General features: G+C 39.8%; 1 protein-coding gene across 3 annotated transcripts in view; it reads left to right on the plus strand.

The window, feature by feature from the left end:
* KCND2 (potassium voltage-gated channel subfamily D member 2) overlaps positions 1-14528 on the plus strand; it is a 287025-nt gene extending 272497 nt beyond the window's left edge. For all 3 annotated transcript variants that reach the window (XM_062609657.1, XM_062609654.1, XM_062609653.1), the window contains 4 exons: positions 2712-2810; positions 4360-4455; positions 8441-8688; positions 11344-14528. In XM_062609657.1, the coding sequence (XP_062465641.1) occupies positions 2712-2810; positions 4360-4455; positions 8441-8688; positions 11344-11521 (621 nt within the window). In that variant the 3' untranslated portion in view covers positions 11522-14528. The remainder of the gene's footprint in view (positions 1-2711; positions 2811-4359; positions 4456-8440; positions 8689-11343) is intronic.
* Positions 14529-17539: the final 3011 nt, after the last annotated feature.

Genomic DNA, 17539 nt, shown 5'->3' on the forward strand with positions numbered 1-17539 from the left:
TCCCTACATGAGCTTTTACTGATTCCCTGATAGGAAATGTGAGGAGTCACTAGATTACTCATGCTACAGGCTCTGATATAAATCAGGCAGAAGCACTGAAAAGAAATCTTATCACTTTAACAGATTTGTAAACACCTCCAGTTTCAGGAGAATTTTCTGTAAGCTGAAGTATAAGCATGGAAGCCACAGTATCTGGTTCCTGTCTTGGTAACAGATTTATTTTCTTCTTTTTGGTAAGTGATGTAAACTCAGGCCATATGAATGGATCTCAGCTAGAAAGATGTAAACTATTACTTACTATTCACCTCACAAAAGCTTTCTAAGATGCAACAAATTTATATTTGCAAAGCTATTTGAAAACTCCACATGGGAAATACAGCCTTCATATTGTATGTGTTGTAGCACATAGATATATTAAGATAGTCTGACAAACTGTTATGTTTTATATATCTTTATTAATTGGTGCTTCAATTAATTATTGCTTCATCACTGCAAGAGAAAATGAATATGCATGCTAAAAGGAAAAACATAACTAATGCATGTTCATTAAGTCTAATAAATCTCCCTGTATGAAAAGCACACTGAAAAGTACCACAGCGAAAACTTTTGTGCCTGAAATCACTTATTTATGGGACTCCATATTGCACCCTGCAAAGGCATCTCTGAAGTGTCTCAAGCTCCTAAGGCTAAACAGTAGTACTAAGAAAGACCTTTAATATATTTATGTACATAACCCAGTGCACACATCCCAACCCATGAATATTCTGTGGCATAGGTAAAGCTCTTCCCTCTGCCTTCGCCCATCACACTGGTGTTGTATCTCAAGAGCTCCATTTTGAAAAGAACCAATTTTCTACCCCCTCAAAGAGATTTTTAATTGGTAGCTTTGAGGACTCAGCCCTATTCACATTGGTAGCACTGGACGTGCCACCGAGGAGCCTGTGTGAGCCTGAGGGTTGGAGCATCGCATGCCAGGTGGCTCACTGCAGCACGCTAGGCTGCCTGCCGCTGGTCAGTCATGGTGCTCAGTGAAAGACTGGACATTTACCCCCCAGTCCAGCCCCTGGGGGCCTGCTCAGGGTGTTTGAGTGTGGGGCTGCAGATGTCCTTCCAGTGCTAACAGGAGGAAGGGGAAAGCAGGAACTGACCTGTGCAGAAGCACTGTGCAGGTGATTGGGGCACTTGCCTCCTTACCACTAGCATAATTAATGCATTAACTGCATTGCTAGAAAGGCTGTGTGCACCGAGGAAGGCAACAAAACAATGTGCTATCCTAAAATACACAATATATCACAAAATCAGGCCACAGCCTCTCATGTGAAATTTTTGGCTCAGTGATGCACACATGCACAGCATTATCTTATTTTCTTTCAGAACAGTTAAAAGCTAATAAATACATTACATATAACGTCAGCCAGCTTCTAGCATGTCTGCTGTTAGCTGTCATGAATTCTTGGCTTGCTGTTGAGAAGATCTGTGAGTTTGAGGCTGTGGGTGCAAAGAAGCGTGGTGTTGAGCTATTCCTTATAGTCAGTTAATTATTAATCATGCTAGAGAGATCTGGTGCTGCAGTGACCTGGCTGCTTCCCTATTCAGAGATTCTCAGTCATTTCATGGTGATGTTTAATGTCCCAGAAATTGGGGCAAGAGGGGAAGATGTTTCCTCTATTTTCTGAAAATATCAACTGAGTAATTATCAGATATGAAAATCCTAATTAATATATCAAAGTCAGTTTTTTAAGTTCTTCACTTTATCTCTTCCTGTTCTTCAGCAGCCATTCAACTCCAAATGCTGCTCAGCATTTGGCTTTCAGAATCAGAAATTTAACCATGAAGATAAACCCAGACTCTCTCTGTGTAACCAGACACAAAAATTACAGAATCAGGACACCACGCTAGAAATCTCATATAAGCCTCTGTTTTCCACAGTACTGGATGAAAGAGTCTTTTCCTCGTTTCCCCCTAATGTTGGTTTCTTGCTTTTGTACAGAAGTAAGTGGATGTTAAGTGTCCTTCTCTCGTGAAACACCCACTTTGGAATGAAAGTCACCTTCATGAGCAATGAAGCTCACCTGAGAAATCACAGATCTCTCTCAGCAATTTGATCCCTGCAGTGTCTGAAAAATCAGATTATGATAAATGATGGCAAGTATTAAGTCAGATTATACCAACAGACATGAAGAGACAAAAAGGCTTTTAAAAGATCTAGCAAGCATTTAGGACCTTAGCTGGGAGACAGCATAAAAAGCACTAACACATTCTGCTACACTAAAAACCCAGAAGGTTCTGAGAAACCACCTCACGGAAGTTGCAACATTATGTTTTTTGAACAATATATTCACCTTTAAAGAAATTTTCCCTGAAGGAGCAACTGAGATGGATGCCTGTGTTCCTGACCCACAAGGCATAAGGGATGGCATAGTTGCAACAATACAAAGAAAAGGAGGCCCTTACATGATGATCTGTCCAATACCTTCTCCAAAATCATTGTGCTCATTAGATGATGCATGCAAACAATAAACCTTCTGTCATTTGCGTTCTAAATAGGAAGACACTCATGCTTTGCTCCACCTGGGGGACAGATGCAATGCAGCCTTTCTGTCATTATGATATTGATAGTCATAAGCAGCTGATTCCAATTACTGGTTTTAGAGAAACAGAATAATGGATATGAGTACAAGTGTCACTCTTCCTTTTGTCTGTTTACACAGAAAGCCAGACTTGCTCGAATTCGTGCTGCAAAGAGTGGGAGTGCTAATGCCTACATGCAGAGCAAACGAAATGGCTTACTGAGTAACCAGCTGCAGCAGGTAATGTTCCCATATCCTCCAGCTTCAGAGTAACAGCTTAATGACAGCCCAGCAGTGGCTTATTCTATTTAGCACCAGGGCAAGTCAGCTTGGGTCTTTTAGGAAATGTTCTATTTGGGGGTAGATTAAAGAAGGATAAATTGGACAATTACTATTGTTAAAGGAAGCTTATGAGATGGCGGGGTATTAAAAGATGAGGGGAATGGCCACATAGACATGCTGGATTCAAATGTAACCCACATTTTTAGTTAGGAGACCTCATTAAGAAAGTAAAGAGCATTTGCCTCTTAGGAATTAGGTTAGATTTATTTCATTTGACTTTAGACAGGTAGACCCTGGGCCACAAAACCAGGCTTCATTGTTAGTGAGGAAAAGAGGTAGCTCCGGGCTATTTTTTGCACAGAGAGATGCTTCAGATTGAAAACATTCCCTGGAAGTGCCTATTTTGCTTTAAGGACAATCTTGGTGATTATACCAAATGCATTGAAATATAGTCTTATCTGAAGAAATTCCACCCCCTGCTTATACCTGCTGAGGAAGCCAGGACTGAGCACCAGGCAGTGGCTGGGACTGGAAACCACAGCAACCCATGCTGCTGGAGACAATCCCTCTGCTGCCTGGAGCTGTACCCAGCTGAGAAAGACTGAAGACACAGAGCTTCTTAATCCCTGACATTTTCTGGTATTCAGGCAATTCCCTGGGGCATACAGGAAGGCTTTCATTCCTCTATGCCCTTTCTGTTCGATATGTGTTAAAATGCCAAGGGTTTTAACCTATAGCCAGAAGAGGAGGAAGTGGCTGTCCATCTGTCCAGTCTAGCATTAAAGATGAGCAGTCATAGCCCTTATTTCCTCTTCTGCTTGAAAGAACTCAAATCTTTGAACTAAAAAGACACCAAATAGTTCAATTGCCATGCAGATTTCAAATATCCCAAAGTTGAACTGTAATCTTCCCTATTATCCCACTTCATTCCCTATTTAGTTTTTTTGCTTTCTAGTGAATAATTATGAAAGCAGTTAATAAACAGTGAATGCTTTCTACTTAATTCTTTATTCTCTGTCAGTAACATCTGCTATACGTTTTCCAGACTCAGCAGATTGGGATCAGTGACATGAATTTTTGTGTAAGCAGCAATACCACAAATTCTTTAGTGCTATGAAATGATCCCAGGAGGACAACTCTGTTTAATTTCCTTCAAATGAGGCACATTCCCGGGGAAAAAAAAAAAAACAACAGGTCTACTGTCATTTAAATTTATGATAATTTTAAGCATGCATTGATCCAATATTCAAAGCTTACATGTTGATTGCATTTGTAAATTGTGTTATTCCATCTATGCATAAAAGACCTAAGTTGGAAACATTTAAAAGGAAATGCAATGGCAGGAAAGAAAATATTTTGATTTAAAAAAAAATAAGCAAAATTTGGGTTATGCAGTGTAGCTGCAGTTATATTACTGTGTACAATCCAGATTAGTTCTGATCAAATATTTGGATAACAGCCCACTTGTTCACAAATGAGAATAATATGGAGTTCTATGTATCAACAGTCCTCCAATGAAGAAGAACAGGCCTTTGTTAGCAAATCTGGCTCTTCCTTTGAAACACAGCACCACCACCTGCTTCACTGCCTGGAAAAAACTACGGTAAGAAAAGAGATCTGTGTTTTCCTCTGAATTCCAACACCAGCCTAGTTTTGAATGTTTTCAGTTATTTCTTCTAATTAATAAGCCTTTATATGAAAGTAGTTAGCTAGGAAGAAAAGCCATTTTATCTTAAGGTGTTACGCACACTGCATATAAATAACAGAGAGATCCTGTACGAGCACCTCATCTAGTGTGAAAGATACTGACATCAGTACATCATGAGATGACATTAGTATGACCAAGCTGTATGTGTGACCTTCAGGATGTTTTTCATTCATTCCATAATGTTATCATTTGCACTTTTCCGCAGCAGAGTTCATAAAACACAATTTGTAGTCCTTATACATTCAATACTCAGTACAGACAAAACCAAATTTTCACCTGAGCCAGTGCTGGACTCAGGGAGAGCTGCTGGGTGTTTCCTCTGATGTCAGTGTGATTCCTGACAAAGTTACTGTAAAAGAGGATCCCCCAGCAAGTTGTTTCGAAACGCTAAGTGCTTAATCCAGGTGCAGGTGCAAAGCTTCAAAGCCTTTTGGCTTTGGTTTAGACACTGAGATCCCAGTAGAAATCACTGATGTAATTCATAATAGCCCAAATATGCTCATCTGGATTTGAAACTCCCTATAAATCAAAAGGACTACATATTATGTGATCTTTATATATTTCCCTGCTCAATACCTGGATAATTAGACAGCCATTAAGGATAGTAAACTACAGCCGAGTTATGATTCAGTAATAGGTGCCATGTTTACTAAGAGTGTATTTCTGGGTAGATAATGTCACAGCAATAACTCTGATCATGCTGAATTTTATATTGTTTCCTCTTTATAATTTCCTAGGGAACTGAGAGCATAAATATTGTATTGAATTTAATCTTTGTAGATTTGGGAATTTCACATAGAGCATGCTGAAATTGTCTCCCTGTATTTTTATGTTTGTGCGGGGGCTATATTGCCATGTAGAATTTACCTTGTACTGTAGGTAAGTTGGTCAACATCCATTAAGCTACCATTTACAAATTTACACCTAGTTTTATAAGTTTTAGTTGCATGTAAAAATTATATGATTTCTCTTGAAGTTTTCTATATATAGTGGAACTTTATGCTATTTCGTCTTATCTATGTAGTCTAATTTTTAGATTTTCATTAAAACAGCTGGTAATGCCTCTGCTATTCGGTAGAGATCACTGAAAGTCTTTCCACTCTTTCTCAAGAAGAAAAAAAGAATAAATATGTTTTCTCACAACAGATTTGCTAAATTAAAATATGATGTATATATAACTTAATATTCTCCTTTCAATAGCATTTCTTTATAAATAAAATGGCCCAGTTTTCACATCACTTAATAGTAATATGTCATCTGACAGGTGCTTATGCCTCCTTCATTCTTCCTTTTGGAGTATTGATTTTTATATAATGTGCTGTAGGACAAAACATCTTGCTTCCTATTCAGAGCACAATGTGGTTCCTTTGCCGAGATTCAGACTGGGTCCTTCTGGAACATTTTTGAGACATTTTGTACTAGACCCTGAAATTAGCAATCCATCTTAAAAATTATTCCACAGTTGAACATTACAAACATATTTTAAAACCCTAGTAGCAGCCACATGTCTTGTCAAATGCTCACAGAAATCATGGGAAAAAAATTGTATTCATTTTGTGGGAACTGAATTCAGCTGCCAATACATTTCCTCTAATCACAATGGTGGACTGTGCGCAAGCCTTTTCTTTCTCTTATTTTTTAAACAAAGCTTGGTTTGTTTTCTTTGTTTTATTTTGTTTGGTTGGTTTGGTTTTTTTTGTGGTTTTGGTTTTTAATAAGTCTATAAAACAAGTATTATCTTATTCCCTAAATTTTCATAGAGTCTACTTTCTTTTTTCCTTGTTTGCTGGATCCTGCTACTAGCAGTGAGTTAATATGGCACTTGAAGGGGTTCCAAGTTGTGTTCTGCATATCATGCATTCTTAAGATTTAAGTGGGAAGTTGAGATTTTGGCCTCTCAACTTGTGGAATCTGGCAAGTTGCTAGTTCATGGTATAACAGCAAGGGTGAGATGCATTCTTCACCTCTCATCAGCCTTTGAAATATCACATGACTTAAGCATCACTGCATATGACACTAAGCAAAGGCATATTTTCTCTTTCCCCTCACTTTAAAGTCAATAGAATAAGATCTCTTCCACTTAAGAAAGGCAGAGTGAGTAATGTTATCGGATTCTGTGAAAATTACATTAATAATGAAAATAATTGCACTGGAGGTTATATTTTGCAGGATACTTTTAGCTAATTAAAGAACAGTTAATTAATAAGTAGAACCAAATCTATTAACTTGAGCCATTATATCGTTTCAAAAAGTTTCCAATCTCTATTAAAAGTTGACTCAATAAACCTCTTTAATGGACCCTACAAATTGAATTCTTGTTGGTTGTTCCATAAAAGTTTTAGGAAGCACGAAATTACTTTTAATCAGAAAACTAACAGAGTTCTTGGCAAACATACTGGAAGCCACTGAACGTGATCTAAAGCAAGTGATTAGGTAATTTTTCTCTCTGAATTTTATGTCCACTGTGCAATCACATTCAAAAACTTAATTGTGACTGGCATATACCTTACAGAAATCAATATTCAAGCAAGTTCTTTCTTTCCATGTCACTTGAAACTGGCATTCTTCAACACCACTCACTTCCACACAAACTGAGTGAAGAACAGAAGAACTAGAAATAACAATAATATGCCTATAAAGGTATTTCCATTTGTTGCAAACACTTGGCCACAGCTGTTACTCGATTTATTTTGTTCACATATTTTACATCAGCACTGTACTGTAATTCTCCCCCAAAAACATCAGCACCTTTCCAATTAGTGCATCATCCTTCAGGGGAAAACAGAAATGCAGCAAGCTAACAAATGAGAGTGAGTGAGACTGAGTGTACAACAATCCAGACCTTGCTCTCTAAATCACTCCCAATCCATTCCCAGGATATGCGGACTGATTCCAGCAGAAAATGGAAAGATTTCTTTTTTTTTTTTTTAAAGGAGTCTTTCCCACACTGCACATGAACATATCTTAACCTCTACTTAGTTTGGGCTGCTACTTTAAAATGACTGTAAAAATTCCCCCTTTCTCCCCCCACTATAAGCAACACCACCATTTCACGCTCTTTTGCACACAAAGAAAACGTGGAAATCATGGCTGTGTGTGAAACGCTCCATAATCACTTACTGAGCCAATGTAAACCAGCCATTTGCATGAATTTGAATTCAGCTCTATGACAACCCTATAAAACAACTGTCTATGCTGAGATTAAGCAAAGATCGTATGAAGTACTTCATTTAACTAAATGTTCAGGCTTCTAAACTGCTTTCAATACATCCATCTCCTGTAATTAGGAACTTTTGGATGCTTTTAAATAACCATCTCATCTCCTTCAATCAAAACTTCTGTTTCATGAATCTTTTTCTTTTACATAGATGCATACCTCAAACCACACTTTCATATCCTGATTTTTAACATGTAATTCAAAAGGAAGCTTTATAAACTCATTTGGACAATATTTATGGATTTTATTGTATTATAGTTCAATATAATAAATCTTATTTACTTCCAAATGACATTTAGAGCATGTACATGAGCACCACTTGCATTTTTGTTAATAAACATAATCCTCTATTTTATGGTATTTCATAGATTATACAGATATTTATAATGCAAGCCACATTATGATCACATTATATTTTACAAAGTAATTTGGATTAACATTTTCTTACTTAGGGCTCTGAGAGTTTTGTTCCAGCGTTTACATTTGTATTGGTATTCATCCCAGGCTAATGTGGGCTAAATACTATAATCAAGAATAAGCTGTCTAACTTCCCAATTTATTCAGTTTTGTCAATTTAAGTCTTTAAACAATCGTGATTAATATGTTCACTGTAATTATCTTCCTGTGTGTTCTTTGTCCCTTGGTTGGATTCCTCTGGGCTAGAACCATGAGTTCGTGGATGAGCAAGTCTATGAAGAGAGCTGTATGGAAGTTTCTACAGTCAACAGACCCCCAAGCCACAGCCCCTCTCTCTCATCTCAGCAAGGTGTTACCAGCACTTGCTGCTCACGAAGACATAAAAAGACTTACCACATCCCAAACACCAACATCAGTGGCAGCCGCCCAGGCAGTGTACAAGAGCTCAGCACCATCCAGATCAGATGTGTGGAGAGGACGCCTCTGTCTAACAGGTACTTCACACAGAGGGCTGAAGCCCCTTCCTTTGTGAGAGAAGGGATATATAGGTGATGTGGCCTCCATAGTCAGGATGTGAGACTAAAGGTGAAAGTCAAATACTTATCCAAAAATGGATACCAGGACTGAAACATCCTGCACTCAGTTTGCTGCAAGGTTAGTCCAAGATAACAGAATAGTGTTTCTATATCCATTTCTGCCCTCCCCACAAACTATCACATACTATTTGCAGCAAATAACAACCAGTTACCTCAAATGAAATAGAGCATCAAATATTATATGCCATGGAAAAAAATTAAAATAGAAAAATGTGTGATTCAGATATACGAGGTGAGCAAGTGGGAAGAGAAAGAAAGGTCTGTTCCTGCTATTTCTACTGTTTTGGTTCAGAAGCAAAGGACAAATGAGACTTCCTCACATTTCCACAGAGGAGAGAAATAAAACTGATTTCCAGAGTCATAATAGTCATAAAAAAGACTTTTCTAAATAAAAATTTAAAAAAAAAAAGAAGAAAAATCTATTTCCTACTTTAAGGAGTTATTACAAAAGTGAGGAAGGTGCAGGTGAAGTGTTTGTAATTTACTGAATGTCTCTGTACTCTCACAAATAAACTGTTTGGTTTTCAGATACATCCAAACACCACCTCTGAAAACACAGCAATGGTCTCAGGAGACCCAAAAGTGTTTTCTGTTGAACTCAAACATGCTACCATTTAAAGAAGAAGAGTTTTCAGCACTAGTTACCGTAGAAATTGTCTAAAGTTACATTTGATTGCTTGCTTTGTATAGTTACTAAGTTTGGCTTCACTTTCATGATCAACCCAGCAGCTTGCAGCTACTGATGTTTTTCAGCTGTTACGCAATGAGACCTCCTGGCCAGTACAAAGCTACAATCGGTTTTAGCTTTTCAGGAAATATTCTGCCTGGATCCATCCTTTCTCTGCTAGAGCACTGTCTGCACCATACTTCCGGTAACATCATATGTAAAAACACAAAGCACCAGCTTTGTGCTAAAATACAAGCTAAAAACAAAAGCACAAAATGCCATTCTCACCTTGAACCAGTCACTTTTAAAAGGTCCTTATGATGCTGAGGTACTGCAGAAGCACCAAGAACATATTAAATCAACCTTAATTAGCACATACATCACTGTGCCTTATTATTGAGGATACCGAACATACAAAATGTTCTTAAATATGCATGGCATGGAGGAGTCTGTAGGACACTGGTCCCCCTTTTCATAGAATCATAGAATAGTTAGGATTGAAAAGGACCTTAAGATCATCAAGTTCCAACCCCCCTGCCATGGGCAGGGACACCTCACACTAAACCATGTCACCCAAGGCTCAGTCCAACCTGGCCTAGAACACCACCTGGGATGGAGCATTCAAAACCTCCCTGGGCAACCCATTCCAGTGCCTCACCACCCTTACAGTAAAGAACTTCTTCCTTATATCCAACCTAAACTTCCCCTGTTTAAGTTTTAACCCGTTACCCCTTGTCCTATCACCACAGTCCCTGAAGAAGAGTCCCTGCCCAGCATCCTTGTAAGCCCCCTTTCAGACACTGGAAGGCTGCTATGAGGTCTCCACGCAGCCTTCTCTTCTCCAGCCTGAACAGCCCAAACTTTCTCAGCCTATCTTCATACAGGAGGTGCTCCAGTCCCCTGATCACCCTCATGGCCTCCTCTGGACTTGTTCCAACAGTTCCATGTCCTTTTTATGTTGAGGACACCAGAATTGCACACAATACTCCAAGTGAGGTCTCACGAGAGCAGAGTAGAGGGGCAGGATCACCTCCTTCGACCTGCTGGTCATGCTCCTTTTGATGCACCCCAAGATACAGTTGGCTTTCTGGGCTGTGAGAGCACACTGAAGCTGGCTCATGTTCATTTTCTCATCGACCAACACCCCCAAGTCCTTCTCCACAGGGCTGCTCTGAATCTCTTCTCTGCCCAACCTGTAGCTGTGCCTGGGATTGCTCCAACCCAGGTGTAGGACCTTGCACTTGGCATGGTTAAACTTCATGAGGTTGGCATCAGCCCACCTCACAAGTGTGTCAAGGTCCCTCTGGATGGCATTCCTTCCCTCCACCATATCAACTGAACCACACAGCTTGGTGTCACTGGCAGACTTGCTGAGGGCACACTCAATCCCATGTCCATGTCAGCAACAAAGACGTTGATCAAGCCTGGTCCCAACACTGATCCCTAAGGGACACCACTAGTTACTGGTCTCCAGCTGGACATTGAACCATTGACCAGAACTCTTTGTGTGTGGCCATCCAGCCAGTTCTTTATCCACCGAGTGGTCCATCCATCAAATTGATGTCTCTCCAATTTTCTGCATAGCTAGTCACTTGGCTATGCAAAGTTTGCTCAGATACTTCCCCTGTTCAGAAAAACTTAGGTGATGGGCTGAGAAACTTTTAGATGTGCTGAAATGGTAAACGGAGGGAGAAAGGGGGCCTGTCCATGGACACAGCCCTGGACCACTTGCTGCTGGGGATAGGGGGGTGCGATGGTGTCGCTTTGTACATCTGAGCTCTCTAACAGGGCAGGAAGGAGACGGACATGCTAAGGGAGTGGAATGGGCACAAGAGGTTTGCAGTAACATGGACTCTTTCTTCATGGATTTTTGTTTCTTCCTCCAGCCGTTCCAGCTTAAATGCCAAAGTGGAAGAGTGCGTTAAACTAAACTGTGAGCAGCCTTACGTCACTACAGCAATAATTAGCATCCCGACACCTCCAGTCACCACACCTGAAGGAGATGATAGGCCAGAGTCTCCTGAGTACTCGGGAGGAAACATTGTCAGAGTATCTGCTTTATAAAAGAAGGAGTTGTTTCTAAACTAGCATAAAGACCACTTGCAAGCTGAGCTCAAGCAGTGAGGAATGAGAGAGCTGACAAAGACAATGCCCCTTGATGTGTGCGCCAGCAGCTGCAAAGCAAGAGGTGTGGGAGAAACACAACACTCTGTGGGTTTCAGTGTCATAGTGTGTGAACCAAAAGGAGTTTCTTATCCATTGTCCGAACAAAGGCTCAGTGGAATCTCCTGTGACCATCCTGACTTACTATATGAGCACAATGAAATGTCCCCATTGATGCTTCTTCTTATAGTGAGAGCTCTTTTTAGAAAAAAAAAAAAAAAGAAAAACCACGAAACAAAAATAGAAACAAACCTGTGTTCCTGCCAAATGCAAAACAATGAGAAACATTTTGATAAAGTGTCTCCTTTTTTTTCCTGTTAATAAACCACAAACTTGATGAGGAACTATCAAAAAATGAAAGAAAAAATGCTCATATGAAATATGTTTGTACTGACTGAAAGAACTGCAACCATAATGCATGCTGAAATTATTTGGAGCTGTGATCTTCAGTTACTTTTGTTGTTTTTCAGATTAGGCATGATAAAATATTACTGTAGAAAGGGGCATTTCCGAGCACTTACAACAAGCTGATTGTTGATGTCCCATGGTAGTTGTACAAATAACTTCCCTTTGAAAAAATGCAGCATTTCTTATTCAAACACTCATTAGTGAACTAAAGGTGTTCAGTTAGTTCAATATTTATTATTGTTTTATCTTGCTTCCTAGGTACTGTTACAACCGCAATAAGTCATTGTACACCTGTTGTATCAGGAATCAGGATTCCTTTTTTTATTTAAGGTATTTTACACAACTTCAGCTACACGATAAACTTCTAATGGCAAACATTTAAATAACCTTACAGCCAAACCGTGCACCACAAACGAGCTATTCAGTCATTGTTCTTTTTGTCCACTGTCCTCTATTTCTGTAACAGTTTGTCACACACTCCAATGATGCCATACGGTTTAGTATTTCAAGGCTACTGATGAATCCATACAGTCCTTTTGTCCATAGACATCTTGTCTTCTTCTGTATTTTCAGAACAAACCTCTCATCCCAGTGTACTGTTACAGCATCAATCATATCTGAATTAAAATTACTATAAAGGTGTTTTCGGGATCAGCTAACACTTATCTCCAAACCTTCCTTGCTGACATTCTACAGCATCCAGAGCATTAGCTATGCTGGAAGACATTCAGTAAAATGACGGCTAAATTCTTTTTGTCATTATCTGTAAACTTGCATCCTAAAACTTGTTCAAGAATTTGTACTGTGTGAAGATATTTAATTACCTAAGAACACTGACAGAATAATGGATTGGGCCCCAAAGCTATAAAAATATGATTTATTGCAATTGGATTTGCCTACATGGGCAGGCCTAATAGCTAATATGAAGGCTTTACTAGTTAAGGCTTTTTGGCTTCATTTTTAAAAGACATTGATGTTACCAGAAACCTTTCTGATAAAAAAGTATCGTTTTTTTTTCATGAGAGTGCATTAAATGTACCACAATGCTTCCTATATTAATGACATACCATACATTATATACATCAAATATACATGGAATATGTGCATATCAATACATACATATATACATCAAAAACATTGGATCAGAAAAAAATGCATGTCTGCAAAATAAAATATGCATATAAATCAAAAATCTCAGTGCATTAGATGCCATTACAATAAATGATTACCACAGTTACTTAATAGTTTGAATAGTGTAGTGTTTGCTAGCATTTTACCAACCTGAAAATTTACATTAAGAGAAAGTATGCACTAAAACCTGAAACTTGCTGATGATACACTTTTTACTGCACACAAGTACTGATCTTTCTCTTTACTTGACAGCTGAGATCGAAGAGTAGATGATGGACTATCATGCTACAGTATATACACCAAAATACAACATCACATACTAGAATTAAATGACAGTTAAAAAAGTACAATGTCATGCATTATTCCCTGATCATTTACTTATATAGAAGCTTGGTTAATTTGCACTTAATTTCCCAATTTTTCCTCAAATCAGGATAATTTACTGTAATCTGAGCTTCTATATTTCTTTCAGACCTTAACAGCGGGCAGAAGCAGAGGCTGTCCTCTGCCTCTCTGTCCCAGAGGAGCACTCCTTTTGAGGAACTGCTGAAGTCGATCGATTACCTGACATTGCTCTCCTCTCTTTCAAGCTGCTGAAAAGTTGCAATATACCTGCAGAAACTGGTGGGTTACACAGTTTTAATGGGGTTTAAAGGAGAGGCAGAATGGACCCAGAGTTTTTACTCGCATCCTACTTCTACCCACGGTTACTCATACAAAAAATGTTTCATCCCCACCAGCTACTGTTACAAAAGCTGCCTTGATACTATCAATCTGCAACAACTTCTTTATGCCACATGGTATGTCTTGACTAGTTACAGCAGGTAAATAATGCAAAAAGGCAGAAATCCACTTCGAGACAAACTACATACAACCCAGGAAACTTACTGACTCCATCATCTTCTAAAATATCTTCATTCTCCTTTTCATATGGACTAAAAGGAATGCACTACAGCAATACACTTGCATAACAGTGACACCCCTGAAGCAACTTGTACTTTCATCTTTCAAATGCAGCTTAAGGAATAATTTAGTATAATTTTGCAGAATTCCAGTCCCGTCGCCTAATTCCATTTCATATGCAAAATCATTAACCAATTCTGAATTTGGGAAATACACATTCTTTTGGTGTTTTAGGTGATTTAAATGCTGTTTTAGTAATGAATGACTGTTGATGACTGTGTAAAATGCATCTGTACTGTACATGAAATGTAATTATTTCTGTGTATCATACAAAGAAACCGAGGTTGTTGTTTTGACAATTTTGTTTGACAGTCATATATCGTATTTCAGAAGGCAGCATAATACATGTTATGCTGAATAAATAGGCATTTGAGGAGTATTTAAATAAAACATCTGCATGCTTGAATGGGTCGACTCGGTTTTGCAATAACTTATTCATGGAACCTTTTTCCTTCTCTAACAAAGGCTACAGAGCCTCCTCAAACCTGATACCAACTTCCCTTGATAAAATATTAGTGCACAGATGAGATTAGGATCCTTTTGCACCATAAGAGCTGGCAAGACCATAGGATGGACCACTTACAAAGAGTGACTGCTAGAGCAGATAATGCTCATCTAGCAGCTATGCATGCCATGGCACTGGCAGGCATGACAGCCACCTTTGCCAGGAGCTAACTGCACTGGGGAGGAGGGAAGGTAGAAGTAATACCTGACTGCGAAGCATCCCAGAGCATTTCTAAGGCGAATGACTGTGCTTCCACAAAACAGCCACAGGAGACAAACTGAAAATGCACACTTTACATTTTGAGGTGTGGGATATACTCGCAATGAAACACGCTGACTGCCTAGAGAAGGTTTTTGCAGAGCAGAGCACAATGCAACCTCAGCTGCTCCAGACAGAAGGGTGGCTTTCGGAGAGGAAACTGGTCTGGAGAAGGATAAATTAGTGAAATCCAAGGATCATTAAATTTTGGGTAGAGAGGGTGCTTAGAAGGTCATATGCTCTCTTTCCTGCACATGGGGCCCAGCAAGACTTTATTTTCCCATTGACCATGGAAACATTTTAAGATTATCAGGAGCTCTGGAATAGCAATCAGCCAATGGGATACGCCAACATGAGGCTAAAAGAGCAGTCAGGGATTGACAACGTATTTTGATTGACAAAGGCAGACACACATAATCACCTGGATAGTTTAATTTAATTTGATTACCAATCAAACCAGACTAGGATAATGAGAAATAAACCCTAAATCTTAAAACACCTTCTCCCCATCCCTCCCTTCTTCCTGAGTTCAACATTACTCCCAAATTCCTCCCCTCCAGCTGCACAGGGAGACAGGGAATGGGGGTTGTGGCCAGCTCATCACACACTGACTCTGCCGCTCCTCACTCCTCAGGGGAGGACTCGTCACACTCTTCACCCTGTTTCAGCATGTGATTCCTCCCACAGGAAACAATACCCCATAGACTTCTCCAATGTGCCTCCTTCCCATGGGCTGCATTCACAAACTGCTCCAGTGTGGATCTCCATGAGGTCACAAGTCCTGCCAGGAGACTGCTCCAACATGGGCTCTTCTCTCCATGGAGCCACAGCATGGAGAGCATGGCCCATGCTATGGAGCCATGGAACACATGCCTGCATGTGCTCCTGCCTGGAGCACATCCTCCCCTCCTTCACTGACCTGTCTGCAGGGGTGTTCCTCTCACATATTTTCACCCATCTCTCTGGATGCAGTTGCTGTTGTGCATGCTTTTTCCCCATATCTATGTTATCCCAGAGGCACTACCACTGTCACTGATGGGCTTGGCCTTGGGCAGTGGCAGGTCAGTCTTGGAGCCAGCTGGTATTGGCTCCCTCAGACAAGAGGGAAAGCTTCTACAGCTTCTTACAGAAGCCACCCCTGCAGCCCCCCTGTTACCAAATCCTTGCTACACAAACTCTATAAAATGCTTTTGCAGTAAAAACTTCAGAAACTATTTGAAAATCCCCTCCTCCATCATATTTAACTGTATAGTCATTGTGACAAACAGCCTCTCCTTTCACTATCATTTATATATTCGCTTGTATTTATGGGTTGTTTTTCCAAAATTAACTGTTATAAAAATGAGAAAATGCAGTTATGTTTCCTTCAGAAAGCCTTGTCATACAAATCAGTACTTTGTCCAAAGACCAGGAATAGTGAATTTTGCCTCCTAAAAGCATCCCCATGCTCCCATGGCTGCATACTGAGCCCCATAGCTAAACACAGTCCCATGGACTCAGCATGATGCACAGGACTGAACAGAAACACTTAATGCAAGCACGGGGTGACCCCTTTTCTAACACAGTTGCTCTCCTTAAGTGACCTGTGAAAAACATTAACGAGCAGCTCCATAGTTGTCTGTGTTGCAACAAGAAAGATTTGGTTCATTACAGTTTTTGCTGCAGTGAAGAGAGAACTCACCATTCCTTCTCCTTCAGGTACTCCTGAAAAACAGAGGAAAAAGGAAATAAAAAGATGAAGTAGTTCTTACTGCTGCAACCATCTCTACATGTTCCTCTGTCACCAAGCAGCCTCTCTCCTACATATATCCTCAAGCTCTACAGGAAAAGAACAGCATTGTCAATCAATGTTCAGGCTCTTTGAACAAGCCCTAGAAAAACAGATACCTCTCAGAGTCTGAGCACAGGGAAAGGAAAAAGTTTGAAAGTGTTCCAATTTACAGCCAAGACCTATTACAGCAACTCAGAAGGATTTTTTCCCAGAATACTTCAAACTCCTTGCTAGGGAAGGGAATAATTTTTATCATTCCTGACATGTGGGTCTTTTCCCTAATGAAACTAGCCCCATACTGGATACAGATGGGCTTCGGATTTAGGCAGCCAATCCCAAGTGAGGTTACCCTGCCCATGGATGGTCACTCGTAGTAGCAGCCCACAAACACCAGTCTGGGAGGATGGTCCTGTTTGAAAGGAGCCCTACAAAAAAAAAAACCCTCTGCTCCTAAATTAACCTGGCTACATCTAATGGCAGTGCTTCCTTGCCATCAGGGAAGCCTAAACCCAAATGACCTGGCCTGTCAGAATATCTTAATTCTAGCTGTGGACTTCTCCAACGCATCTCCCTAGCCCAGCTTGCTGTGTATTTGCTCCTTCATGAGCCCTAACCTAAGATATGAAGGCAACCTCCTCCTATGGGAGGACTTGGGATTGCTGAAGCATGGCTAAAGGAGGTTCCACAGACACATCTTCAGTAAAGCTTAGTGTCAGGAGTTCCTGGACAATTTTTTATACTCTGGTGAAATTTCCTACACTGAGCTATAACCCACAGCTGAATATATCTGTGTACATGTGATCCATGCAATCCACAATCCAAGATTCCACAATTTGTGTTTTGGTTTTGCTTTTTATTAGGGTAAAAGAACTCCAGCAATGGT

The sequence above is a fragment of the Pezoporus occidentalis genome, unplaced genomic scaffold (genome assembly GCF_034315485.1).
Source record: "Pezoporus occidentalis ecotype Australia unplaced genomic scaffold, CSIRO_AGI_Poc_V1 ctg14, whole genome shotgun sequence".
In the NCBI taxonomy this organism is placed as follows: domain Eukaryota; kingdom Metazoa; phylum Chordata; class Aves; order Psittaciformes; family Psittacidae; genus Pezoporus; species Pezoporus occidentalis.